At 42.0% G+C, this 27,834-nt stretch overlaps 1 protein-coding gene and 1 long non-coding RNA gene across 8 annotated transcripts in view; one reads left to right on the forward strand and one right to left on the reverse strand.

Moving 5' to 3' along the window:
* The window catches only part of COL8A1 (collagen type VIII alpha 1 chain), a 536,056-nt gene that overhangs the window by 372,584 nt on the left and 135,638 nt on the right, over nt 1-27,834 (reverse strand). Inside the window, exon 4 of one of the 5 annotated variants that reach the window (XM_072812442.1) lies at nt 25,720-25,872. The exons of 1 other annotated variant lie outside the window; for it this stretch is intronic. In XM_072812442.1, the coding sequence (XP_072668543.1) occupies nt 25,720-25,872 (153 nt within the window). Of the gene's footprint in view, nt 1-6,282; nt 6,644-21,207; nt 25,873-27,834 lie in introns of those variants that run through there. 3 more of the 5 variants (XM_072812450.1, XM_072812445.1, XM_072812439.1) reach the window with 3 other exon arrangements.
* Nucleotides 6,476-24,063, forward strand: LOC140625155 (uncharacterized). 3 transcript variants are annotated; one of them, XR_012024534.1, is made up of 2 exons: nt 6,476-7,103; nt 23,997-24,063. It is a non-coding gene; the product is annotated as an uncharacterized lncRNA (long non-coding RNA). The 3 variants fall into 3 exon arrangements; XR_012024535.1 differs by lacking the exon at nt 6,476-7,103 and adding an exon at nt 7,112-7,575; XR_012024536.1 differs by lacking the exon at nt 6,476-7,103 and adding an exon at nt 7,582-7,819.

Below are 27,834 nucleotides of genomic sequence, written 5' to 3' on the forward strand. Positions count from 1 at the left end.
AAATTTAAATGCTCATTTCAACAATCTCAAACAAAATGAATAATCACATTGAGTTTAGGTAACAAAAGCTGTCACCACTAGGAATTATCAGCTCATTATAAAGCAATAGTCCGTTTTTCCCTTTCAAAACAAAATTTATAAAACTAAATTCAAATACACTTAGAATAAAAGGTTAGTAGACACAGTTATACAAGGATTTTCAACGTTATTTTCAGAAAGAGAGAAGCAGCACCTGTTAAATCTTTCAAGAGCCTGAGCAAGATTTTGCAAATCTTCCAATAAACTCAATTTCTTTAGATGTGAAACTCTTATGCTGAGATCTTCAAGATGTGGCTATGAAACATTAATGATCAATTACTTAATGAACAAATTCCTAATGAGTGCCTGCTAAGGACCCAGGTACTACTCTAGGCACTGAGAATACAGCAAAGAAAAACAAACAAATCCCTGCTCACAGGAGCTTACATTCTAATGTAGGGGATCATACCAGAATGTGATAATTTAACAAAGAAATGTAATCTATTAGAAAATGTAATCATTTAACAGTAAAAGTTGGTGACAGTGCTCTGCTGAGAATTACCATAATGTGAGAATGTAACAGAGCAGCTAGACAGCTACTCTGGACTGGCTGACCAGGAAATGCTTCTCTTTTGGTGATGTCTGAACTGAGGTCTTAATTTTTTTCTTTTTTTTTTTAAGATCTTATTTATTTATTCATGAGAGACAGAGAGACAGAGAGAAAGAGAGAGGCAGAGACACAGGCAGAGGGAGAAGCAGGCTCCCTGCACAGAGCCCGATGCCAGAACTCAATCCCTGGATCAGGCCCCAGGCTGAAGGTGGAGCTAAACCACTGAGCTACCCAAGGGATCCCCAGGTCTTAAAGTTCTAAGAGAAGGCTAGCCATTTGAAATACAGGAGAGCCCAGAAAGACAAAGGAATAGCTATTGCAAAGGGCTAAGACAGAATGAACTTGGCCTGTTGAGGCACAAAATAAAGGCCAGTGTGGGTGAAAGAACATAAGCTAGAGGGGAGTAAGTAGGAGAAGAGGTGGCAGATATTAATTATGATAGGTACCCCAGGTTGTATTATGTGTGTCAGACGGAAGCCACTGGAGGGCTTAGGCAGGAATGAGATCTGATCACTCTGGCTGCTAATTGCAGAACAGTCTCAAGAGGGACAAGACAGAAACTGGAAGCCCTATTAGGAGTTCACTGCAGTAGTTAAGGCAAATGAGGATGATAACATGCACTTTGATGGAGTTAACAGAGGAAAGAGATGGGAAAAAACCATTCAGGATGTCTTAGAGCTAAAGACAAGACTTGATAGATCTGATAGGAGGGGTGAAAGAAAAAAATAAATGAATAAAACAGGATATTCCTAGGCCTTTATTTGTGAAATTGGGTAGGTGGTAATTTAATTTACTGAGATAGAAGTCTAAAGAAAAAGCAACTAATTCAGTAGTTGGCTTACATTTGCATTTGACATTCCCAGTAAATACAAGACTTCAAGAAGACAGCCAGGTGTTGAGAGTCCTGGCTGATACCTGACAGTTCAGACATGTGGATAACTCTACTATCCAAGCCCAATGATACAACCTGCTTATTTGATCTCTGAGTAATTAATGTTCTTTAGAAGAATAAACTCTGGGAGAGTTAAGAGTGAACAGACACACTTTGATAACAATGATGTGTTAAACAAAAGAGTTTATAAACTATCAGCCTCTTTTAATTAAGAAAGGATTGTTATTTTAGAAATAGGATTTTTACCACTGATAATCAGAATAATTATCTCTGAGAAATTTAAGTGTACAGACTGGTTTCAGATTGCCTGCCTGTGAATCATAGCCTCCCCAATTGCCAACTAGATAACATCAGGCAAATCACACACTTAGTGCCTCAATTTCCTCACCTGTAAAATGGGGATAATACTAATTATGCTATGGTGTACTTGTGAAGATTAATTGAGTTAGTACATATAAAGCAATCGAAATAGTATCTGGCACATAACAACCACTCAACAAATGCAAGTTAGTATTATTATCTACACTCTCCCTGTACTGTACATAGAAGTGTGTTCACACTTCAGTTTTCTAGTTAGATGCTTGCTAAGAGATGGAATCAAAGATTCAGAATGAGTTAGGGAAGCACATGAAAAATCTTCTCAAAAAAAATAGGGGTTGAGAATTTGACAGATTGCTAAAACATCCTCTTTAAAAGTAAGCTATAGGGGTGCCTGGGTAGCTCAGTTGGTTGAGAGTCCAACTCTTCATTTCGGATCAGGTCATGATCTGAGGGTCATGAGATCAAGCCTCACCAGCATCTGTGATCAGTGGGGACTCCGCCTGAGATTCTCTCCCTCTGCACTCCCTCCCACAATAAATAAATAAATAAATAAATAAATAAATAAATAAATAAATAAATAAATAAAATCTCTAAAAAAATAACATAAGTAAGCTATATATATGCCAGTCATTCCTAAATCTCTTATCTGTAGCCTTGACCCAACCCTGGAGCTCCAGATTCATATATCTCACTACCTACTGGACACCTGACTTGTAACTTAATAGGCATATTATTGGAATAAAAAGGGAGGACAATCAATACCCCCTTCAGTAAGTGAATGATCAAGTGACCAACTCCAACTGCAGATTTTAGCTTCACACTGAGAAAGTGCCCAGTTTGGCCAACTACATGAAACCCTACGCATTGTTATCTGTTCACTTTAGCATTAATGTTTTCCAATTATGATTCTAATGAATATCTTGTTTACTATAAGTCACTTCAAATAATTTCTTAAGGTAGGCAGGGAATAAGGAAATAAGTAAAATGACCCCTAGGCTCTGTTGCCTGAGCACACTAGCTGCACACTCTTCAGCAGAGACAACTCTCAGTTGTCTTATCCTGGGCCATGACTACAATCACCAACAATTATGTCAATAGGGTGACATCCCAGGTAGACTAGGACAGTCCCAGCAAAATTCTAACAGCATGGCCTTTCATTCTTAAAAGTATTTAATTGGGTGAGAAATTATATGTCTAACTATATACATGATCATCAAGAACTCTGAAGCACCTGGCACACAAGCATGCATTTATTCAGCTAATATCTTCCAAACACCAGGTGCCAAGTCCCATGCTGGGCTCCAATAAAATGCAGGATTCTAGCACAAGAGTGTAAGTCCTGAATAGCCATAAGATGTATGCAAAAAAGAGTCATATGTAGATCTGGAGTTTTAGTAAGAGTCTCCGAGTTACTTACCACATCTAAGACATGAGACCAGCAAAAATGGTACATTTCCTTAGACAATAAGTAGATAACTGGATATGTTAGACAGATGTTATACATAGTGTGTGCTGGTGTTTGGGAATCTATATAATTTGTATACTTTACTCTTAGAAAACAAGCATAAGAATTCATGACCATGAATGTTAAGCCTTTGTTGTAGATTATTGAATAAATGACTAAATACTTCTTGCTACCAGAAGTGTGAGTGGAAAACAGATAGTAAGGAAAGATGTTTATTTTTATGATCAAGTAGGATAGCACACAACAGAAAAAAAGGCATCATTAGAACTATCTTTCCTTTCTCTGATTTAAAGCACTATTTCTCCCTTGACCTTCAAAATAAAATATAGTTCACACTTTTTAGGCTGCTATTTCCCCCATTAACATAGGTAGAATCAGGAAATCTCAACTGGTTCAGTTGTGATTTCTTCTGAATTAGAAATACTACACAGATTATTTAGGCACATCACCAACAAATAAGCATATCTCAGGAAACATAAGCTCACTATACTTAAAAGCAGTTAACAAAGCAAATGCCCCTGATACATTTAAAGTCAGCAATTTTCAAATGTTACTCTTAGAGCTAGAAGGAATCTAAGAAGTAAGGAGACTTTAACATACTACCTTGATGGGAATCCTGGTAGCTTACATCATGGAGGCTGTAGATCCAATGTTTAGAATTTAGAACTGTTGGTTGGTTAAAACCCTTAAAAAAAATTATCTCTAAGGACCCTTCATTTTATGCTGAGGCCCAGCAAAGCCACATTGTAATAGTGGATACAATACGATGTGACTTTGAAACTCAGGCACACCTGTGTAACCTCTTCCTAGATCTCTTCCTAGATCTCTTCCTTATTGTGTTATTTTCTTTCTTTCTTTCTTTCTTTCTTTCTTTCTTTCTTTCTTTCTTTCTTTCTTTTCTTTTCTTTTCTTTTCTTTTCTTTCTTTTCTTTTTCTTCTTTCTCTTTCTTTCCTTTCTCTTCTTTCTTTTCTTTTCTTTTCTTTTTTCTTTTCTTTGATTTTATTTATTAATTTATTTGACAGAGAGAGAGAGAGAGAGCGAGCATGCCCGTGGGTGAGCGCAAGCCAGGGGAGCGGCAGGCAGAAGGAGAGGGAGAAGTAGGGTCAGTGCTGGGCATAGGGCCTGAAGCGGGGCTTGATCCCAGGGCCTCGGGCTCAATCCTAGGACCCTGGGATCATGACCTGAGCTGAAGGCAGATGCTTAAGGGGCTGAGCCACCCAGGTGTGTCCCCTTGCTGTGTGTTTTTGAGAACATTACTGAACTTTTCGATTTCTTATCTATAAAAATGAAAGTAATACTTATCTTTTAAACATTATTTAAATTAAGTGAATTTGTATTCATGAAACTATCTGCCACATAATAGACAATACATAATAATTTCTTTCCTTCTAAAGGGTGACTAAATTGAGAGACATACGGCTGGTAGGAGGAAAGGGCCAGGGCTAGATCCAAGAAATAAGATCCCCTTCACCACTTAAAAATAATTCAATTGTTTCTAAAATGACTTCTATATTTAAACACACCAGAAAATATTGCTTTAAATACCAGAGTTGCGGGGGGGGGGGGGGGGTAAGGGTTATTAAAGTAAACTTGGAACACTATAGCCTGCAAAGAAAAACATTTGTGCCTTCGAGCACAGAAAGAGATTTCCTAAAAACAAAATAGCAAAAGAGTCAGGAAGGCTAAGGGAGGAAGTATTACACGGGCTACCTTTTAAAAAATGACATCTGCTCAGTTTGTACCTGAAGGCTACCCTTCCAGAAACAATACTGTAGAATTCTGCAGCTTATTGGATACTTCACAACACTTATTTCAAAATTAATGTTTGCAGCAAGTATGCATCAAGTGTCAGTCACGTGCAGTGCCCAGTGGACTATATGACATGGGTCAGACTTTGGTTTTATCCTAAAAAAAGTCTTGGAATCTGGTATAGAAGAGGAGTAGAATTTGAAGAACTAAAGAACATAACCGTATATTAAGCCTCGTGGAACTTGAAAGGTTCAAAGCCAGCCTGTGCTGAGGAGTTAATACTTAATACCACCTACTTGGAATGAAATACCCACTGCGCTGGCAGTGAGGTGTTTCAGTTGTGTTAACTAACTTAAATTCTAGTCTTGTTTCTGACACCCACTAGCCACGTGAACTTGTCAAGTTACCGGATATATTTAGGTCTCATGTTTCTCGTTTATAAAACGGTTTAGTTCAAAAGGATGATCTCTCTCCAAACGTCCGTTAGGGGCAGCCCGGGGGGGCCCAGCGGTTTGGTGCCTGCTCTCAGCCCAGGGCCTGATCCTGGAGACCCGGGATCGAGTCCCACGTGGGGCTCCCCGCATGGAGCCTGTTTCTCCCTCTGCCTGTGCCTCTGCCTCTCTGTCTATGTCTCTTATGAATAAATAAATAAAAGCTTAAAAAAAAACTTAAAAAAAAAAAAAACCCGTCCTTTAGGCTTTTTATAGTCCACAAAACAGGAGAGGATGATAGCAAGAAAAACCGCAGCTTGTATTTACCTCGCACATATTATGTACCAAACACTGTGCCAAAGAGCATCATTTATATTGTTTAATCTTAAGAAACTGGCATTATCCTTAAGTGACCGGTGAGGATAAGGAGCCGAAGCAGTATCAGAGGGCCAGGGTCCTGATCTGAACAGGAGCAGATGCACCTAATCCAGGGGTCACCCTCAAGCACTACGCCCAAACTCTCTGCATTCACGAAAAATCCCTTATCTATCAAGAAATACGTAAAAAGGAGAAGCTTAGGAAAGAGTCCTTCCTGACAGGCAGGCAGATCCGAGGTAATGTCACGGCGTTTCACGCAGCAGCGAGGCTCTGGCGCCGCCTGCTCCGCGCCGCTGCCGTCCCCGTCCAGCTGGGCACAGCCCGCGGGGACACACGCCGCGACGGCCCGAGGCTGCGGGGAGCGGGGGCGGGGGGGAGGTCGGGGGCGCCCCGCGGCCGCGGGGGCACAGGGGGTACCTGGGCTGCTGGCTGCTCCCGCAGGCTGCTTCTCCCACCACTCGTCTCCAAGATCGTCTGCCATCTCCGGGAGGGGCCAGATGGGAACGGACCACTCCGGGAAAGCGGCCGGTGTGGCAGGACCCCCGCTGCCTCCAAGCCGGGAGGCCGGAGCTGGCCGCCAGCACGCGGAGCCGCCACACGGGCTCGGTCGCCTCCGCCCCGCGGCGATGACGTCACGCCTGCGCCCCGCCTCCTCAGCCACGGAGCCCCGTCTCGTCGCAGTTTCCACACAAACGCTGACGAGCCCGCTAGGTCTGGTAACTCCAAATAAATCCTCACAAAAGCATAAAGACGAGAAAATGCAGAAGCCCCAAAGAGGGTCTTTAAATAACCTCTTTTAAAACGTTTTGTATAGTTTTCTTTTCTTTTCTTTTTTTTTTTTTTTTGGCGAAAAGCTATTGACGAAAGTGTGAAACATGATGCTCAGATGAGTTTTCTCTGCTGGGTTTGAAAGGCCCGGAGCGGCGGGAGCAGCCCGGAGCACGTGGGTGTGTTGTCGTCGGCGTGTCCGCGCCACACTCGTGTAGCGTGAGTGTGCCCCGGGGAGACGCGCGCAGGACTGGATGCCCGTGAATGTTGGGCTTTCGCCGCAGAGTTGTGTGCTGCCCTGTGCGCACGGAGTGGGTCCAGAGAGCGTTGACTGGTTCGGAAGGGCTCGACCCGGGAACACTAGCGGGCCCGAGCGATGCGAGGCGTGGACCCCTTCACGGCCTCCTCCGCTGCGAGGCCGCCGCGCCTTGTGGAGCGGGAGAAGCGAGTCCGTTGCTGCTTATCTGCAGGTAAGGGACCCACGGGACTCCCTGTCTCAGCTCCAGCGTGAAGTGGCAGAGACGGGAGCGACAGGCCATCGAGAAGGAGACTTAGATAAGAGAGACGAGGACCGGTGAGCAGGTGAAATGATGTTCTGCCCCCCACGAACCTGGGTATAAAACAGAGACCGCGACGAGATACGGTCTTGCTGCCGTAGACGGACGAAATCACGGGAGTCCGACCTCACCAAGTTCCAGAGAGGAAATCTCTCACCTTCAACTGGTGCGAGTGCAAATTGGTGACAACCACTTGGAAAAGCGGTTTGACACCTTGTGGAAGTCAACCTGCGCGCCTTACGAGCCAGCGAGCTCCACGTCTAAATATCCACACTTGGGAAACTCGTGAATACGCTACAATAGTCACAGCTGCACTGCTGGTCCTAGCACAGAAGTGGAAACAACCGAAATGTGTTTCTATAAGAAGATGGGCAGCTACATTATGGTATATAGTCGTAAAAGTGAGCATAGGAAATGAATCAACGCACGTAATGACGTGGATATCTTTTGGAAACGTAATGCTGAGTTTTAAAATGCCGAGTTTCAGTCGCCGTTTTATAAAGTTCAGATACAGGGAAAACCACATTTGTTTAGCCCCCAAAATACATAAGTGATTTTAAGGAAAGAGAGTGGTAAACACAAAATTTAGGGTATGGAGTAACCAGCAGATGGGATTAAGAGGAACAAAGGTAAATGTAAGTTATTGGCAAATGTCCCATTGTACAGTGGAGAGTTCATGGATGTGCATTAAATTATTATGCTTTGTAATTTATAGGCATGTTACATAAATTTTTAAGGTATCTAATAATATTTATTTCCAGGATTTAAAAGATAAGGGGAAAATCCACTTATAGAGAAAAGTCATTTTCAGTAGAGTTAAATTAGGTGCTATTTAAAAACTCACTAAGAAGTCCAATTAATGACTGAATAACTTAAATGACACTCAAGTTTCCAGACGGTTCTGCTGCCTTTCCCATGTGAGTTCAATTTCCCACTGACCCTGGTCTTATCCCAGGATCAGTCTTCCTCTTGTGCCTTGGATCCCAACCCCTTTTGTCTTCTAGCCTCTTCTACTTGAGTTAAGTGGCAGCACCGTCCTCCCGATTGCATTGTCATCTGATTCACTGGTAAGTTTGGAGGCATCAATCTCCAGAATATATCCCAAATGTAACCATTTAACCAGCCTTCCCATTACTTCCACCACCACAACCTTGGTCTGGGGTAGTCATCTCTCCTCTGAGCCACTGTAATAGGCTTCTAACCTGCTTTCTCTTGCATTTTCTCCTGTCCCCCCCCTCAGTCTTGCTACCACAAAGCAAGTAGTCAGAATCATTATGTCACTCCTCTTAAATTCTTTAGTCCTTTCTTATCACGCACCCACTTCCCAGTCACCTCCTTGGGGATTAGAATTGTGTCTCTCCTATTCACCGCCATGGCCCTAGGACCACAAACAGTACCTAGTACATGTAGACACTGATAATATATAGACTGCCTGACTGAATTTGAACTTCCTTTACTCTGATTGCTTTATTTACTAAACAACTTGTTAAGTTTGTTTCCCAAATCAGCTCTCTTTTTGGAGACAGAAAAAGTCAGCAAACTAAGGCCCCTCAGCCAAATGCAGCCTATGACCTATTTTGTTCTAGTGAAGAGGATAGTTTTTACATTTTCAATGCATTGCTTAAAGAATGACAAGATTAAATACATCAATGACCAGAAAGGGAGGAAGAAAAAAAGGAAAGAAAAGAAAAATGCAACAGAGCCAGTGTCCCTAATGTATTTATGACACTCAAAAATCCTTTACAGAAGGTCCTTTACAGAAGAAAGCTTATTGACCCCAGATTATTTTGACTAGCCAACCTAAGTTGTACATCTAAGTGTTCTGTTGATCAGTGAATTGGCATCTTAATTTATAAACTAGTCGTAAAATTTCATACCCCAGTATTTGATCATGTCATCTACCATGGAGAAGCTCAGGTGAACACAGATCTTTGTCTGTTTCCTCTTTGTGTTTGATATCTAAATGAGTATTATGAGAGTTTAGAAGAGGAAGCATTCACTTCCCGGTGGGGTGCACGGAGAAGCCTGTATAAAGGAGGTGGTACTTGAACTTGACCTCATCAATGTATATTGATTGGCATGTTTGGACAAGTCATTTAACCTTACTGGGCTTCACTTTGCTCAGAAAGGGAATAAACTAGATGATTCTTGCATTCTCTTCCAACTCCAGCAAGAAGACGACTCACTCTAAATCAGAAAGAGGGCCCTCACCAAAAACCTGACCATGCCGGCACCATGAATTTTTACTTCCAGCCGCCTGAACTGTGAAAAATAAGCTTCTTTGTTGTTGAAGCTGTCTAGTCTATGGTAATGTGTGTGGCAGCCTGAAATGACTAAGACACTGCACCTCCACTGTTCAGATATCAGGTGGAGGAGGAGAGACCAAAGAGCCCGGGGGGAGAATGGCTAGAGAAGGAAGGTGCAGAGCCAGGCAGCTGTGATGTCATGGACTCAAGGAAGAAGAGTGGTCCCCAAACAAGGGTGTACTGCTCAGAGTGAAGGAAGAGAGAGGATAATTATAGGGGTCAGGTTCTCGCAGGGAGGAACCGTTGGAGATCCAGAGCCAACGGGGAGATACAATCTGATGGGAGCAGGACTGCTTCATTACAATGAGATTTGATGGCATTCCTGTCTTGTAGCTTCTATTTTCTCAATGAATTCTGAGACCTAATATTATCTAGGATAGTAGTTCCCAATTCTGACTGTGGTAGAATTTCCTGCAAAGATTTATTAAAAATGCAAACTCCTGGGTACTAACCTCCCAGAGGTTCTGATTGACTAAGTCTGAGGAGGGACTTGAGAAACCAATTCAAGAATGTTCTGGAGATCCAATGCACTGCCAGTTAGGGGATCTTTGACATTAAATGACATTTTAGTGTCAAAAATGACAGAGGAGAAATGAATCTGGTAGATTGCCATGATATCTTTCTGCTAGTGTTTTTTGATTCATCTAGTGAACCTTTGTAGTGATTTTGTCCACAGTAAATAACCACTGAAACACCCTCTCTCCCTTCCCCATGCCACCATCTTTCACATCTATGTGAAACCAAGGGTTCCCTTGGAATTTATTTTATAACATGAGTTCATCTAGAGGATCCCTGGGTGGCTCAGTAGTTTAGCGCCTGCCTTCGGCCCAGGGTGTGAGCCTGGAGTCCTGGGATCAAGTCCCACATTGGGCTTCCTGCATGGAGCCTGCTTCTCTCCCTCTGCCTGTGTCTCTGCTTCTCTCTCTTTCTGTGTGTCTCATGAATAAAGAAATAAAATCTTAAAAAAAAAAAAAAAGAAACAACCATGAGTTCATCTAGATTTGATTTATGTATGTGGTGTTAGGGTTGAATCCAGTTTAACTTTTTCTGTTGGATAAGCAGTAGTCCTAACACCATTCGTTTAAACAGTCTTTCCTTTCTGCAGTAATAGCTCTATCATACACCCAAGTGATCATGTGTTTATGGGGCAGTTTTAGGACCTCATGCTCTGCTCCACTGCTCAGTGTCTTCATTAGCCTTTTCATTATTTTCTATGCCTTTATCTCTTTGTGTTTACATTCAAGATGAACTTCCAGTTCACAGTCTCTTCAGTTATAACAATGTGCAGTGCTAAACCCATTAGATTTAAAATAAATTGTATATATTCTGAGGAAAACACTCCTGTATTTCTCCTTTCCTCTCACACCAATATCACACTCACCGTGCTTCTGACACTAATGTGTGGGTTTTTCACACATCAAGCTATTCTCTCTAATACCTGTGCTTGTCACCTGTGCTTCTGACCTACTGGTTATAATCAGAGGTTTCCATGACCCCCTTGTTGGATTTGGTCATTTGCTAGAACTGAAATACTTATGTTATCAGTTTATTATATAATGGATACAGATGAACAGAAAGATGAAGATATGTATGAGGTCCAGAATGGTCCCAAGCACAGGAGCTTGGGTCTCCATGGAGTTGGGTGTGCCATCCTCCAGACACGTGTATGTGTTCACCAACCTGGGAGCTCTCTGAACACCATACTTATGGGATATTTATGGAGGCTTCATCATGTTGGCATGACTCATCATTAACTTAGTCTCCAGCTCCTTTCTCTTTCCTGGAAGATGGGGAGTGAAGCTGAAGGTTCTAGGCTTTGAATTATGATTTGGTCTTTCTGGTGACCAGCTGCCACCAGCAGCCCACCAAGTGACACTTTATTAGGAAAAAAAAAAAGACTCTCCTATCATGAAAGAAATTCCAAGGAATTTAGGAGTTCTGTGTCAGGAACCAGAGTCAAAAACCAAATATTAGAACAAAAGATGTTTCTTTTGCCCTTATCACTTAGGAAATTTCTCTGGTTTTAGGAGCTCAGTGCCAGGAACTGGGGACAGAGACATAGTCGTTTTTTTCAAACTTCCCTCTTTCATTAGGACTCTGAAGCAGTACTGTGAATGCTTTGCTCCATTTTCCCTTGGTCCATGTCTAAGCTTCCTTGCTGCTGTGGTAGACCATTTTCGTCATGCTGACCGCTTCCCTCCCTAAATATCCCTATCTGCTTCTCTGACACCATGGGAGCTTGCTGAGCCCAAGATTTAAAGAAGTTAATGCTCCCGAAGGCAACTCGCAACAAAAGGGGAATGGGCATTAGTAGATAATTGCTCTAGGTTCTCTATCCTTTGATGGGACACTTCTGAGATACACTTTACACAGCTTCTTAAAGTGTTCCAAGATGGAGACTTTATGGCCTTCTCTGTATTTCCCAACTCTTTTCTCCACTCTTACTTGTGCTTCCTGAGATCACCTCCCAAATAATCTACCTGCACCCAACTCTGCCTTAGGGTCTGCTTTGGAAACAATCTAAGCTAAGATAGTTGGAATTTGAAATACCCTAGAAAGCAGACCCTCAAGACAAAGTTTTGGAATCTGTTTACTCATTGATCAGATGGCAACAAAAGTGATTGGTAGTGGTAAAAAAATAAAATAACACCCTCTGGTGTACTGTAGCATCTCAATGACTAAGACATAGTCACTTTACCTGTGGTAGATTAGGATGAAGTACAGGTTGAACAGGAAACTTGTGTGCGGTAGCTTCAGCACTTAAAAGATATAGGGCCATTGTAATTACAAAGATTGTGGAGTTGGGTGGTTGTTGACTGCTATAAAAGCTTTGGGGAAACAGAATGATAGGTTCTTATCAATCTGAACATGCTGAGAAAGCCAGAAATTCTCCATGACAGTGTTCAGAAAGTTCTTTGTCTTCTGAAACCAGAAATTATACTGTACTTTAAATTCGGCCCAGAATTTGATTATTCTTAGATTATTAGAATTAGATTATTCTTATTATTGTTAGAGTTATAAAGAGATTGAATGCACAGACTGACATGTTTCCTGGCTAATGTCAAGTCCTAAAGGGGAAGGAGAGAGACTCTGAGACTGAGATGAGGACATTTGGGCACATGTGCTTGAGGTCTCTAAACCTCTGGGTTCCTGAGCCTTCTGGGAATACAGAGAAGGATCTTTGCCCCTTTTCTGGAGGAAAACGGCCTCCCTAGACTCCATTCAAGGCTTTATCTTAGTTGCCTCACAAGATGATATTGAGCCCTTAACCTTCTCTCATTGGTTCTTCACCAATAACCAGGGTTAGACCTCAGCACAGTGGTGAAAAATAGAATCTCTAGTACATAAGGAAACTGTTCACAAGAAAAGTCACAGATTAGCATATCAACAGAAACCAAGAATTTCATAAGGTAATAGATCTTGAGAGTCTTGAACCCGCAGTGTGTAAGGCTGAGTAAGAGAGAGGTTATTGATAGGAAGGTACTCTCCAGTGGCTGATTATTTAACTTCTCAATAAGTCCTAACACCCTGTAAGAATGTCCACGTGAAGCTTGAACACACTGGTAATCTATAGTAAAGGAGAATTCAGAGCTGCCTGGGCAGATTATTAAGGAAAGGGTCAGGAGATCTCAGAGTAGTGGGTTTCTTAGAATGGGTTTATTTTGTGTGACCTACCAGCTGACTGTTCCCTGGGAAAGCCTAGAAAACATCCTTTTACTAAAGGAGTAAGATTGAGTAGTGAGTAGGAATTAATGTAGTTATGGGCTCAATGGTAAATGGTGAATGCAGGCCAGAGATGACAGTACGAGATGCCCTAGTGTCAGTCAGTGAACGATAGAATTTCAGAATAGCAAAGGTAGTTGGCAGCACGTGCTTTCTCTCTCTAATATAAATAAATAGATCTTTTAAAAAAAATGCTTTTAAAAGGGCATTTATCTGGGCAGCCCCAGTGGCTCAGGGTGTGATCCTGGAGACCCAGGATTAAGTCCCACGTCAGGCTCCCTGCATGGAGCCTGCTTCTCCCTCTTTCTGTGTCTCTCCCTCTCTCTCTCTCTCTGAATAAATAAAATCTTAAAATAAAAATAAAAAGGGCATTTATCAAATGCCAGTTGAGTCCGGTGACTCAAGAGGCTACCGGTTTTGAGAAAAGAGGGCCCAGCAGTTGTAGGCTATGATACAAGCTTCTTTTCCACTCACTTCATAATGATGTGGCAAATCCCAAGGTGCCAGGGGCCAGGTGATGCTGTGGGGAATCTGACTGGACCTAATGGGGAATCACAGCACAAACTCTGAGGGTTCTAGAGTAAGGCCATGCCTTCCACAGCTCAACCATTAAAAAAGCAATTACTAGCATGATACTGAGCTCTAGTAGAAACTGAGCATTTGACAATGGAATGTCAAATGATTATATGAACTGCCCTTCAGGATCTGGGTTTGGTAAGGTTGGGTGCACACATCAACAGTTACTGAACACTAGAAATGGTTTTACATGAGATCACATCTAAGCAGGCCCAGAAGTTATAAAGAAAGTTGACCCAGGTCTCTGTTGTATTCCTCACCTCACACCTGTGGCCTCATGGGGTGTCCCTGTGACCAGCTGATGATAGAGAAAAATACTAAAGACTGGTTCAAGCTTGGTATATTGATAGAACTGAAAATGGACTGCTACTGTTCTACCACAGTGGCAAGGACAGTGGCAGAGCTTCGAGGTGTATATTTAACCATCTCCTTTGTATGGAAAGAGAAGGTGTCTGAGATAAGGATAGTGGGTCAAGGCCTGTAAGATGTGGTATTTGAAGTTCAATAGCAAAGATACCTGGGAAGAGGCATGAGGAGGGACCCAAGGGAGTGGGCAAAAGTCTGTAGATTTTTGTGTCTCATGTCTAGGTCTACCAGAGAGTATCTACCACAGACAAGACACAGAGCAACCAGGTGGATATATGGCACATTGTATTAACCAGAGATAGCCATCACTATTTCCCATCTGGCATACTTTCCTTGCAGTGAGACCTTGACATTCCTACCTTGGGATGTTCATGTGGAACCCAGATGTCATGCTATAAGAAAGCCCAAAGGAGCCTGCACAGAGAAACAACATAGAAATAACATATATAGGTATTCCTGCCTATAGCTCAGCTGAGGTCTCTGCCAACAACCCGCATCAACAACCAGACCTGTAAATGAAGATACCTCCTAGTGACCCCAGGCCCCAGTTGTTGATTTGCCTTCAGTTGTAGTCCTAGTCCTGTGATGTCCTAGACATCACAGAGCAGAGAGAAACCATCCCCACTATGTCCTCTACAAAATTCCTGACCCACTGGATTCATAGTAGGAAAAACCTGCTAGTGGAGCTGCTGTTTCTCCTTCGCCTGTGGGGAGAGATCTTGTTCCTTGGGGAGCTGTAAGTTACTACAACCATTCTCTCTTCCCTTCCAACCCAGGTTAGGTATCTGCCTTGAGTGGCAGCAAATTGACTCTTCTCATAGGCTGGGTGAGGTCAGGTGACTGAAGTAAAACTTAATTTTGTTTCATATCTTGAGTATGTATGAATTCTATAAAGATTCCCTCATTTTTAGGAAGTAAAACCGTATCTATACCTTTGGAACCATAAAATTGTCATGCATGCTTATCTTGAAGAAGAAAGGAAACTTAATTCTAGTTTGCACTTTGGGGCCAGTGGATGAAGGTGGACTGTCTAGCAGCTAGGTCTTAATTCCCTAGAAGGTAGTATTCACTGAAGTGGAGAAGGTGCAGTTAAGTGGCAGTCTCCATAGCGGTCTGCAGAGCTTTCCTGGCAGTGGCTGGAACTTGCAGTTTCTGGACTAACATGCTTAGACTCCTCACCCACTTGGTGAGCACTATGGTAAACTTGGGAGGTAAGGGAGGCTGCTGGAGATCATTTCCAATTCTCTTCTGTATCATGAGCTATTCCTGTTAATGGGTGGTTTTCCTTCTAGCTTTTTTTTCTTTAATTACTTTTAGAAATTGTGGTAAAATGCACTTCACATGATCTTTTACTATCTTCGCAGTTTTTAAAGTATAACATTTAGTGGCATTAAATGCATTCACATTTTTATACAGCTATCCCCACCACTGAGGACCAGAACTCTTTTTATCTTGCAAAATTGAATCTCTATCCATTAAGCAGTAACTTCACTCTACCACCTTCTTCCAGCTCCTGGCAACCAACCTTCTACTTTCTGGCTATAACTATGATAGGCACCTTATATAAGTGAATTATACAATATTTGTCCTTTTGTACTTGGCTTATTTCTCTTAATATGCCCTCTGCCCTCTAGGTTAATTCATCTTGCAGTATGTGTCACAATTTCCTTTTTTTCTTTAAGACTGAATAAGAGTAATTTTTTTTTAAGATTTTATTATTTATTTGAGAGACAACACACAAGCAGGGAGACGGAGAGGAAGAAGCAGACTCTCCACTGATTAGGGAGTCCATTGTGGGGCTCATCCCAGGACCCGGAGATCATGACCTGAGCTGAGCCAACTGAGCCACCCTGGTGCCCCTGAATAACAGTCAACTGCATGGATATGCCACATTTTGTGTATTCATTCATCCATCGGTGGACATTTGGGTTGCTTCTACCTTTTAGATATTGAGAATAATGTTGGTTTAAACATAGATGGACAAACATTTGTTTGAATTGTTTCTAGTTCTTTTGAGTGTATGCCCAGAATGGAAATGCAAGATCATATGGTGATTTTACTTTTTATTTTTTGAGGAACCACATACTGTTTTCCATAGTGGTTGCCCAATTTTACATTCTCACCAGCGGTGCAGAGGGATTCCAATTTTTTCACATCCTCACTAACATTTTTTGTTTGCTTTTTAAATTTTTCAATAGTAGCTATCCTAATGGGTGTAAGATGGTCCCTTTCGGTTTTGTTTGTTTGTTTGTTTGTTTTAGATTTATTTATTTATGTGAGAGAGAGAGAGAGAGGCAGAGATACAGGCAGAGGGAGAAGCCGGCTCCATGCAGGGAGCCCGATGTGGGACTCGACCCCTGGTCTCCAGGACCAGGCCCTGGGCTGAAGGGGGCGCTAAACCCCTGAGCCACCCGGGCTGCCCGTCCCTTTAGTTTTTTTTTTTTTTTTTTTTTAAGATTTATTTATTTATTTATGATAGAGAGAGAGAGAGAGGCAGAGACACAGGAGGAGGGAGAAGCAGGCTCCATGCCGGGAGCCCAGGACTCCAGGATCGCGCCCTGGGCCAAAGGCAGGCGCTAAACCGCTGAGCCACCCAGGGATCCCCTCATCCCTTTAGTTTTTAAAGACACATGTATCTGCTCTCATCTGAGAGACACATCTACCAGAATCTGTCACTATAGCCTTCTGGTAGCTGGCTGTTTCTCTTGTCTCTGGTAATGACAATAACTAAGAAATAACTGATAACTTGCTTCTCTTTCTCTTTCTCTTTTGAGGCAAGCTATGATCCTGAGCCCTCCAGTGGTAGTTGCTTAGACAGCTGAGAACTTTTATCCTCTGCCTTGAGTCAATATGGTTTAATAGCTCAGATTGTGGACTATGAAGCCAGATGCTTGGGTTATAATCCTGGCATTGCCATTTATTAGATCTGGGACAAGTTAGTATGGCACAGTTTCTTTAGCTATAAAATGAAGCTAATAATAGAGTTACTACGAGGAGTAAGTAAGTTAATACATAAAAATACTTAAAGTGGTTTCTGGTACATGATTGGAACTCTGTCAATAGTAGCAATTGTTACCCCTCTGTTGCACACCCTACTACTACATCCACTCTTCCAACTACTGTAGAAAATAGTTACTATTATTACTTACTATTTTATAGGCACAAAAGCTGAAATTTAGAGAGGTTAAATAATTTATTTTAAGGTGACCAGCTGTTAAATAGAAGAGTTGAGATTTGTTCTGAAGTCTGACCCCAGAGCCCTTTCCTAACATGTTCTATATTGATGACTCCAGTTTGGGAGAGCGAATGACATGGAGAGCTTCACTTTTGATGGGGGAAGGGCAACTATTATTACTAGTAGACCATTGGAGACTAAAGTAAACATACCATCAGTTTTCCCCCCATTGTGTCTCTCATCCCATGAATAAAGAGCAGATGTGAACGTTGCTGCCAGCCACTCACTTGTTAGATGAAAAGTGACTTGGCCATGATCATCACAAAATTAACTTTTAGGTCTTGGTGATTTTAACAGGGCATGTGAAATGTAAGGCTCCACAGGGTTCATAAACTTTAATTTAGAAGTGCTTTTGATTCTAATAAAAATCTATTTTTACTTGCAGTAAGATAGTAAAGAAAAAAAAAATCTCTGGAAGGGTTCTGGATGCCTTAAAGGAAAATTTGATTAGATGGTTTTGTGTTTCCCTAACACAGATGAGAAACTTCTGAATACACTGGTAAAATGGAATGATGTGCTCCACTTTTTTATTTAAATTCCATTACACTTATCTCCAGGAATTAGCAAAAAAAAAAAAAAAAAAAAACCTTTTTCTGCTAATAAAAATCATTAAGAGTTATTTGGTATCATAAAAAGTAACTTACTTGAAGATAAAATTTATCCTGATACAAATACTGTTTTTGAAAATGGAAGAAAGCATCAAATATTCTATGTAACTCTCTGCTAAAAGAAAAATAACCTTAAGTCTTACTCCATAGATATTTTGTTCTTCATGATAGGGAATAACATGAACATTTGTATTTTTAGAGTTACAAAGACCATTAAGGAGAAAGCTTTTCTGAAATAGAGTAAAACATGATTGATTTGCATTCTTTGTTAGCCCTGTATACTTAGTATTCATTGTATTCCATATGGATTAGGATATCTGTCTTTGCTATATCTATTATGGAGGATTTGTTAAATTCTTGCAGTACGTAAAGGAGGATATTTTAAAACAATTTAATGATTTTTTGTCTGCAAATGGTGCTACTAATTTCAGGTTGGCCTTTTTCTCCCTTATGTTAGATACCATGTCTCTTCCCAAGATCCACCTTTCATCTCCCTGCCAAATGCACTTCTGGAGCACAGGCATCTTCCTCCCACTAGCAAGTTAGTCTCATAAGTCTGTAAATAAACTGAGTGTCTTCTCATTTCCTTGCCTGCTAGTGGATCACCAGTTTTTGGCCGGGGACGTCATCCTGGTCTTCTGGGTGTATCAATGAGAAGAAACCACCTTTGGGCTAAGCTTCCTTCTCCCTCATAAGACTATCTTGAGATTGGCCCTCAGGTCAGTTCAGTCTTTCAACCCATCTCCTTAGTTTTCCATTCTTCTTTATTCCATTTCTTTGCCCCTGAAATAGCTCCATTGTTTTGCAGCCCTTAAACCCTGACGACCTTTACTCATGAGACTTTTTAGGACTGTTTGCCATCAACCCATCATTCCATTTCTGGGTTAAAGCTATTCTGATTTCCTCATTGGTTTTACTACTTGTAATTCGCCTTCTTCATAGAATCGTCAAAGTAACTTTTCTAAAATACTTACTTTCATACCACTTTCTCACTTAAGGACCTATAATGTCTTCTTATTGCGTATTAGATAAACTATAAATACCTCTTCCTTATATGTAAAGCCCTATGTCATTTGACTCTTCTTCAGTTATTACCTTAGTTTCCTTTACTAGTCCTTGAGTAGATTCTCTGATCTAGTCATGCCATTTCTATTATCCCAGCTGGTCTTGTCCCCCACGTGTCCCAGAAAACACACACACACACACTCTCTCTCAAAATACCAGTTTTCTCTCTACATCTGAAACTAATGATGTACTATATGTTGGCTAATTGAATTTAAATTTTTAAAAAAACACCAATTTCCTTCTGTCTATTCGAGGAGGAGAGCCCATTCCTCTTGGGATGTCCTTTGCTATTCAGATTCCATTCCATTAAAGTTGATTTCTTTAAAAATCATCTCCAAAAAGCTGTCTGTTGCTCAGTTTCATCCCAATGGAACTTCTCAATAATCTTGGAATATATAATCTTCTATGGAATCTTGGAATCCCAGGGCTGGATTCAGTTGTAGCTCATATCAGCTTTAAGCATTGCCTCCCACAGCAGCTTTAAGAGATTCATCTTTCATTCTTCCTTCCAACTTGGTACTGGACTAGCACTCTGATGGCTGTGAATGAAAGATAAAAGAAGGTGCCTGTTCTTAAGAACCTTAAGCCCTTTCAGATATGGGAGACAGAAACAGGTCAGTTACAAGGCCTTCTGTACAAGGCAGGGTGATCACACGGGAGAAGGTGACTGACACCGAGCAGTAGGGAAGAGGAGGTGATGCTTGAGCTGTGTTTTGAGGGGTGAGGAGGAACTATGCAGGAGACATGTCAGAGCATTCCCAGCAAAGGAGCAGCATGGAATGGTCTTTCACTTTCTGAATCTAGCGTGCGTCCAGTCTAGTGTGCATCCAGTCAGCACTACACTACCTCACAATGACCTGGAAATTAACTTCTTGTTTGACAAAAATCTCAATTTCCTCCAAACAGATGATGATTTATTTTTAAAAGGAGAAGGGTCCTATTTTCTGTGGCTTTTGTATCCTTCACATTATCTAGTAGTATTGAATACAAAGTAGGTGCTATTTTGTGTTTTGTTTTAACATAAAGGAATGCCTCAGACTCATTGTGATGATGGACTTGCCCTGCTTGTCTAGCACTCTGAATTCCAACGATTTATTCTTGCTGCCTGTGTCTCCTGTATCCATTCTTCTGTTTTCTTTTGTGACCAATACCGTGTGCATACAAGATGATTGGTCCATATTATGGAAGTCTTTAGCTGTGGAATGAAAAAGAACTAACTGGTCTAAATGGGAGTGGAAGCTGTGGTCTTGAGCTTCCAGATTGATGGTTTAAGCAAGTGAGTAAATCAGCCACAGACTGGTGACACTTGCTTATGGAATGGTTCGAATAATTCTTTTGTAATATCCTAGACATAAGTTATGATCGTTTTAAGCTTGATGAGTCGTCCCATCGGGATTCTTTCCTTGTCAGTGATGCTTTTTAAAACCTTTAGGTTCTTGAAGCAAGTCTGCCTCTGTTCTATAGCTCTATTCACCACTATCTCCCCTCAGGGAATTTGGCACTAGCGTGGCAAACTAAATAGTATAGAGTATTTGAAGATTGGTTTCTTGTGGAGGAAGAGAGGTTTGTGGCAGTGTTTTTCTTTTATGATGGATGTGATAGTGTGATAGATGAAGCAGCTGTTTGTCCCCTAGTATCTTCCCTTCTTCCATGTCAAGAGAATCCTAATTTTCAGCCGGGCATGTTGTTACCCTGAATAAATATTCAATTTCCCTCACTCTCCTGGTAGCTTTGGGCAGTGTGACTAAATTCAGAGCAATACGATGTGGGAGGATGTAATGTAAGCAACTACTGGCTTGAATTCTTTAATTAGGGAGCCTGCCCTCCCCTTCCTGATTTTTTTCACCTTCCCACTGTGGAATATAGCTGTGATGGTTAGCTGTCCTGGACTTTGGGGATGAGGGCAACACCTTTGGGATGGAAAAGCAGCTAGATAGAAGGAACCTGGGGCTCTCACTAGAACTACCACATGAGCCCTGGACTGCTGATGCTTGGAACTATTATGTCAAAGAGAAATAATTGTCCTGTTTAAGCTGTGATTATTGTCGGTCTCTGTTTCAGAGCTCCTTAGTATACCAGGGGATAGAAAAAGTATGAGGTTCAGTGTCAGTTGAGTGATATGAATAAGATGAGAAACATACTTTTAAAGATATTTAATAAGTCTTTTTTTCAAATCAGTACAAAAATTTAAATACAAAAATGATTTGCTATTGACAAGTCTCAAATCTATCATGGAAACTCAAAAAAAAAAAAAGTCACCAGTTTTTTATAGAGCACCTTTCATGGTTTTCTATAAAATATTTGAGAACAGTCACCCACTATAGACATTCTTTTCCTCTGTGGGATGTCATACTGCATTAAAACTCTGTGTTTAAATAACATAATGCCAGTTTGGTCCATTTCACATGGAAAAGTTCTAGTTGATTTTGAATTAAATAGGGATTATAACACTATCCCTAGACTTTTGAGCATGTGGTTGTTTCATCTGTTTTTACACTAATGTGTTAACATGATGTGCAACACTTAAAAGGGAAACAGACACATAGATAATTATTTAAAATTCTTTTTTTAAATTATATGGAGTAATTCATTTAGCTCTGAGATTAGCACCATTGTAGAATACACAGTATCTGGCATAGATTTTGCTCCTTCCCTATCTAAAAGTTAGAAGCATATGCCTGATAATATACACACTCACGCACATTATATATATATATATATATATTTATATTTAGGCAATTGAGTAACAACCAATAAATAAGTTGGAAGGTATTTTTAAAAGTGAAATTTGGTCTTAACTAAAGAGGTACTGTCTTTCATACCTGGTGGAAATAAAAAGCCCATACATGTACAGATAAATACGGATTTATGGATCAGCTGATCTGACTTGCTTCCAAGCCATTTCAATGCAGCTATTCAGCAGAAGGAGCCTAATGGATCCCTGTTGCCTCCATAGTCATCAGTCCAAAACCAGCATCCTCAAGACCAACCTGAAGGATGTTTGACCATATAGATGCTGTCTGCTTTGAAAATGAAGTTTGGGTCGGAAAATGAAGTTTGGGTCAGAAATCTTTTGATGGGAAAAGTTTGTCATAGAATTAGCAGTGCCCTGGTAATGAATTCATTTCTCTTAAGAAATCGAGAAGAAAAGGTGCTCGTATACCATATAGGGGAAAGACACCTATTAGGCTGAGGAGAATTTTCTTGATGGTTAAAATGATTCAGATTTGACATAGACACATTTCCATGTGTGTTTATACCGTATTTATTTGTGTATTTTTCCACCTGTACCTTTCCCCTCAATTTCTTACTCTTAATTTTGAGGAACAGAACATTCTACTACCATAGCCCCACATTATTTCCCACAGTGGCTTTATAGTATCAGCAGCAGACTCATAGCTGACTGAAATAGTTTGCCCACGTTTTGAGACCAGATTTGAATGCCCGCAGCAGTTAGTATGTACCTAAGTGAAAACCTGGAAGGATACTTATTTTTCTCTTTAAACCTATATTGACTCTTGCCTTGCACTGAGTATGAGGTGCCCGAAGTACGGGCTCTTACTGCCCTCTGACATTTCAGATAGCTCTTCCACAGGTTGCTTCTAAAGAAAGAGTTCTTTTCCTACAATTTTAGTACCTACACTAGGAAGTAGTATATCCCATTTCTAAATTTAAAACTTCAGAAATCGTTTTTTCTTTTTTCTCTTTTTTTTTTTCCCAAAAAAACTACTTTCCTATATAATTCTGAAACTCTGAAACTTTTTTTCTTCTCAAATAAAAGATGGCTTGGATTTTGAAAACTGGCTTTGGAACCTCAGACGATATGCCAACTTGCATATATCCTGTACCAGGAAATTTCTTCAAAATTCAGTAGCTACTGAAAAATACTGATCACCCCTTCAAGAGCGAAACCTCATTGTAGTCATTTGTATGGTAGGCAAAGGAGGCGGATTTTTATATGCATGTAAACGCAATTAAAAATTGCTATTAATAATGAACATTCCACAATACTGGAAAATTATTTTTTCCTTGTGACTTCCACATGTTTTATATTAATTGGGTCATTGTGGAAGTTACATGGTGGGAAGAAAAAAAAATTACAGAAAATGAAACAAAAAGGATCCTCGAGAAATAAGTGAATTAATTCCTGCTCCTGTCTCCCACCTGGTTTTTTAGCTCCTGTCTTATATCCCCCAAATGGCTCATCCAGTGCGAAGCACACAGGGTTTGCTGAGTAAATAACACAGCAGGCAATTGGCTCATTTGTTCTTTTAGAGACACGAGATAACACAATTCTGAGTAGGACTCATGTTGATAAAAGACCTGGTCTCTGACAGGCAGGAAATAGCCCTTGGACTAACACCCTACTGCTCCCCCTGACTCCTTCCCATCGGGACTATAACACAGCAGAACTGCTTCCCCACCTTCCCTGACAAAACACCCTCCCATATACAGAGGAAATTATGCAAGTAAATACGGTATATATACTTGTTATCATTAACATTTCTTTAAGCCATATTTATAAATCTTTAAACAATGTGAGCAAGTGACTTTTCATTAGCTATGATCTTTCATACTGAAATATTTTGACTGATCTGAATAAGCAGGTTATCATGGAAGCATATAACAATACAACAGCTAATATGATTCCAGTGGGTACAACACAAGTGTCAGTACTTGATACATAAATCTATCCCATCATTTTTAATTATAGGCTGCTATGCAGAGCATTTAACATGCATCTTAGTTTTTATTTGTACATGATGGTTCAGATTTTCACTTAAATATGACTTTCCAACTATATAAATGTTTTGAAGCAATTATGTTTTTCATTTGGATCTTTTCGGTGCGTCATTTTCTTTTCTTCTATTAAATCTCTCTTTCTTTTCTTTTTTTTTACATGGGATATAATAAATATCCTGAAAAGGAGGAATGGACGTACTGCCCCGCATACAGTCCTGCAGCCTGTTCTGAGGGCAGTTGGAGGAACACTCGGTCTCCGGGCCTGAGCAGCAGCACCGCACTCCCAGATGCCTGGTCCAGAAAGCCCTTTTTGTACTCATCGTACGTGTACATCATGGGCTCGTTGTTCTTGAACAGAGCAACCCACACATTGCCCCCCTTGCAGTGAACATGGTATGCAAAGTAGTAGACCCCAGGGACCTCGCAGGTGAAGATGCCCGTTTGTGGGTTGTAGTTCTGTCTGCCGTTATAGAGCAGTTTGTCAAACTTCACTGGGGCCCCCACAGGTGGGAAAGGCGCAGTCAGCTCAGCTGTGAAGGCAGGCATCTCGTAGGCTGGCCCTCCGTTCTTGCCTTTCTTAGCCCCATAGGCATGGGGGGGTTTCACTCCATCGATTCCCAGCCCCATATCTGGCAGATACTCTCCATGGGGTGGTGGTGTCGGGGGCATCACAGCTGGGGCCCCTGGGGGCCCTGGAGGGCCTGGGGGCCCTGGAAGGCCCGGCTGGCCTTGAGGACCAAGGGCACCAGGCTTCCCTGGGGGCCCATGAAGTCCTGCTACTCCAGGCTTCCCTACTCCAGGGAACCCAGGGGGCCCTGGGATGCCTGGTTCCCCTTTTGGGCCTGGCATTCCAGGTGGTCCAATGGGCCCACTGGGGCCTGCGATCCCTGGGATGCCTGGAGGGCCCTGTAGACCCTGATCCCCTGGGATTCCTGGTTCTCCCTTTGGTCCAAGCAACCCTGGAGCCCCAGGGACCCCTGGTAACCCTTTGTGCCCAGCTTCCCCCTTGGGCCCTATGGGACCTGGCAAGCCCCTCATGCCAGGGGGCCCTACTTCACCAAGGAAACCTGGCTTTCCTGGGAAGCCTTGAAGCCCTGGCTCACCCTTGGGACCTGGTGGCCCCTGTGGCCCTACAATGCCACCTTCTCCCTTGGGTCCGGGAAAACCAATAGCACCTGGAGGACCCATAGGACCTGGGATCCCAGGCAGGCCTGGCTCTCCTGGGGGGCCCCCCATTCCAGGGGCACCGACTGGTCCTTTCTCCCCTCTTGGTCCTAGAGCCCCAGGAAGACCCCCTATGCCCTTGTCACCCTTGGGTCCTGGGAAGCCCGGTTTCCCAATCCCTGGAAGGCCTGGAGGTCCTGGCAGCCCTGGCAGTCCTTGCTCCCCTTTGCCACCTGGAAATCCTGGCTGGCCAGGGATCCCATCCTGGCCTGGCTTTCCAACTCCAGGCATCCCAGGAGGCCCTTGAACTCCTGGGACCCCAACAGGGCCTTGGGGCCCAGGTTCCCCTGGAGGACCTGGCTTTCCCAGGGGGCCTTGGGGCCCAGGGAAGCCTGTCACTCCTGGTTTACCCACCCCGGGAAGTCCAACAGGGCCAGGGGGGCCATGCATCCCTGGAGGACCCTTTAGGCCTGGCAGACCTGGCATCCCGAAGCCCTTCTCTCCTTTCGGACCCTGAAGGCCTGGAGGTCCCGGGGGACCTTTGGGTCCTCGCTCTCCCTTTGCACCTGGCTGCCCCGGTAGCCCTGGCCCACCTGGTTTTCCAATGCCAGGAAGTCCGTGAGGCCCTGGAGGTCCTTGCGGCCCTGGGATCCCCATAGGCCCGATCTCCCCTTTGGGTCCAATGTCACCTTTTGCCCCTGGCATTCCCATGGCTCCTGGCTTTCCTGGCATCCCAGGCATACCTGGTTTTCCAATTCCTGGGTATCCCTGTGGCCCTGGTTTTCCTTTGGTTCCAGGTATCCCATGACCTGGTAAGCCGGGGGGCCCCGGGGGTCCTCTTGGGCCGGGCTCTCCACGGGGGCCTTGCTCCCCTCGTAAACTGGCTAATGGTATTTCTAGTAGGAGAGAGGGGACAGAGAGAGTGGGGGGGGGGGAAGAGAGAGAAATTAGTATTTATTATTCCTTATTGAAGAAGTCATGACGATCACTACTTAGTTCTGACACCTCAGCCCATCACTGACTGAGAGGAGAGACCAGGAACCATGTGTTCGTCTTCCAGGACTCTGATATCAGGACTTACACAGCAGTTAAGCTAATAATTGCTTTGTCCTGTTTGAAATACCATTTAGAGAATGGGTATCTGTAGCTGCTCTTATCAGCACTGGTTCAAGTTAAATAAAGCTAAAAAGTAATGAAGAAACATGTTTCCAAGTACAAAACTCCCAAGTTTCCTTATGGTTGTGTTCATTATGAAGATTTTGGAAAATTCAAAAGAACGGTAAAGAAAAATCAAAGTTGCCTATAATCACCTGACATTTGTATGTATTTCCATGCCATGTGTTCTAGGTGTGTGTATGTATGTGCGTACACGTGCATGTGTGTGTATTTTAAACAATGGAGTCATTCTCCATTTTTATTACTTTTTTTTACTTAATGCTATATTTTTCCACATCTTTGATTTTTTTTATATAATAATTTATGGCTAAATACTATTTTCTCTTGTGTTGAAATATAGTCTAATGATAGTAATTATCATGTAGATTCAGGGAAGGATAGAAGCATTTTATCTTATAGGTGGTTTAATAACATCTTCTACATGGCGCATCTGGGTGGCTCAGTCAGTTGAGTGGCTGACTCTTAATTTTATCTCGGGTAATAATCTCAGGGTCATGGGATCAAGCCCCACCTAGGGCTCCATGCATAGCAGGGAGTCTGCTTGAGATTCTCTCCCTCTATTCCTCCCCTGCTTGGATGTGCACACACGTACAATCTCTCTCTTTCTCTCTCTCTCAAATAAATAAATCTTAAAAAAATAAAATAAAATAGGGATGCCTGGTGGCTCAAGCAGTTGAGCACCTGCCTTCTGCCCAGGGCATGATCCTGGAGTCCCGGGATCAAGTCCTACATCGGGTTCCCTGCAGGGAGCCTGCTTCTCCCTCTGCCTATGTCTCTGCCTCTCTCTGTGTCTCTTATGAATAGGTAAATAAAATCTTTAAAAAATAAAATAAAAATAAATAAATAAATAACATCTTTCCCATCAGTCCTCTAGACCAAATATGTATGCTTAGTATCTTTAATGTGCTATAGGATTTCCAGAGTCTCGTGGGAATTCAAATTTTTAATAAATTATTTCTCATTTGCAAATTAGGTTTAAAACAAGAGAAGTGAATAAGATACTTTAAGTTGACAAGCAGTGTGGAGAAGGAGCTGAGCTGGAAAGAACAGAAAGTTCTTTTTGGCCTTGAAATGAGGTCTGGACTGGGCCACTTCAGTGTCTCTGCTTGCCTCTCTGTGCAGTAAGGCTAATACGAGCATACTACATGATTAGATGATAGATGTGAGAGACATTAGGCTTTCACAAATGATCAAAATACAAAGCACATCTTTCTCACTATGATTATGCTGTCTTTTGGAGCAAAACAATTCTATATAGTAGTAGTATCTTGTATACTACTGAAATGAAATGAAATGAAATGAATGATAGTTTTATTTTAACCAACAGTCATATCTGAATCTTGACCATTATATTTTTCACTGAGCTACTCTCAGGGAACAAATGAACCATAGAACTCGTATTCTTAGCAAATGCTCCCAATGCAGTCTGGTTCCCATCAGAATGAGTTCAGGAAATGCCAAAAGCCAGGCAGGCCACTTAAGAAAGGAAGGAAAACAAATAGTTGAGATAATCTCCTAAGTGGACGATCAGCTCCTAAAGAGAAGAAGATTGGGGATACCTCATTTATGCTAGGTTGATATTCTAATACTATTAGGGTATGTTCTTTCTAAGCAGTGAATTATGCAGCTACTATATCAAGAGTGTCTGGAGCAAGGTCATATCTTCTCATCAGGAGTCCTTG

The sequence above is a fragment of the Canis lupus genome, chromosome 35, assembly GCF_048164855.1.
Source record: "Canis lupus baileyi chromosome 35, mCanLup2.hap1, whole genome shotgun sequence".
Lineage (NCBI taxonomy): Eukaryota > Metazoa > Chordata > Mammalia > Carnivora > Canidae > Canis > Canis lupus.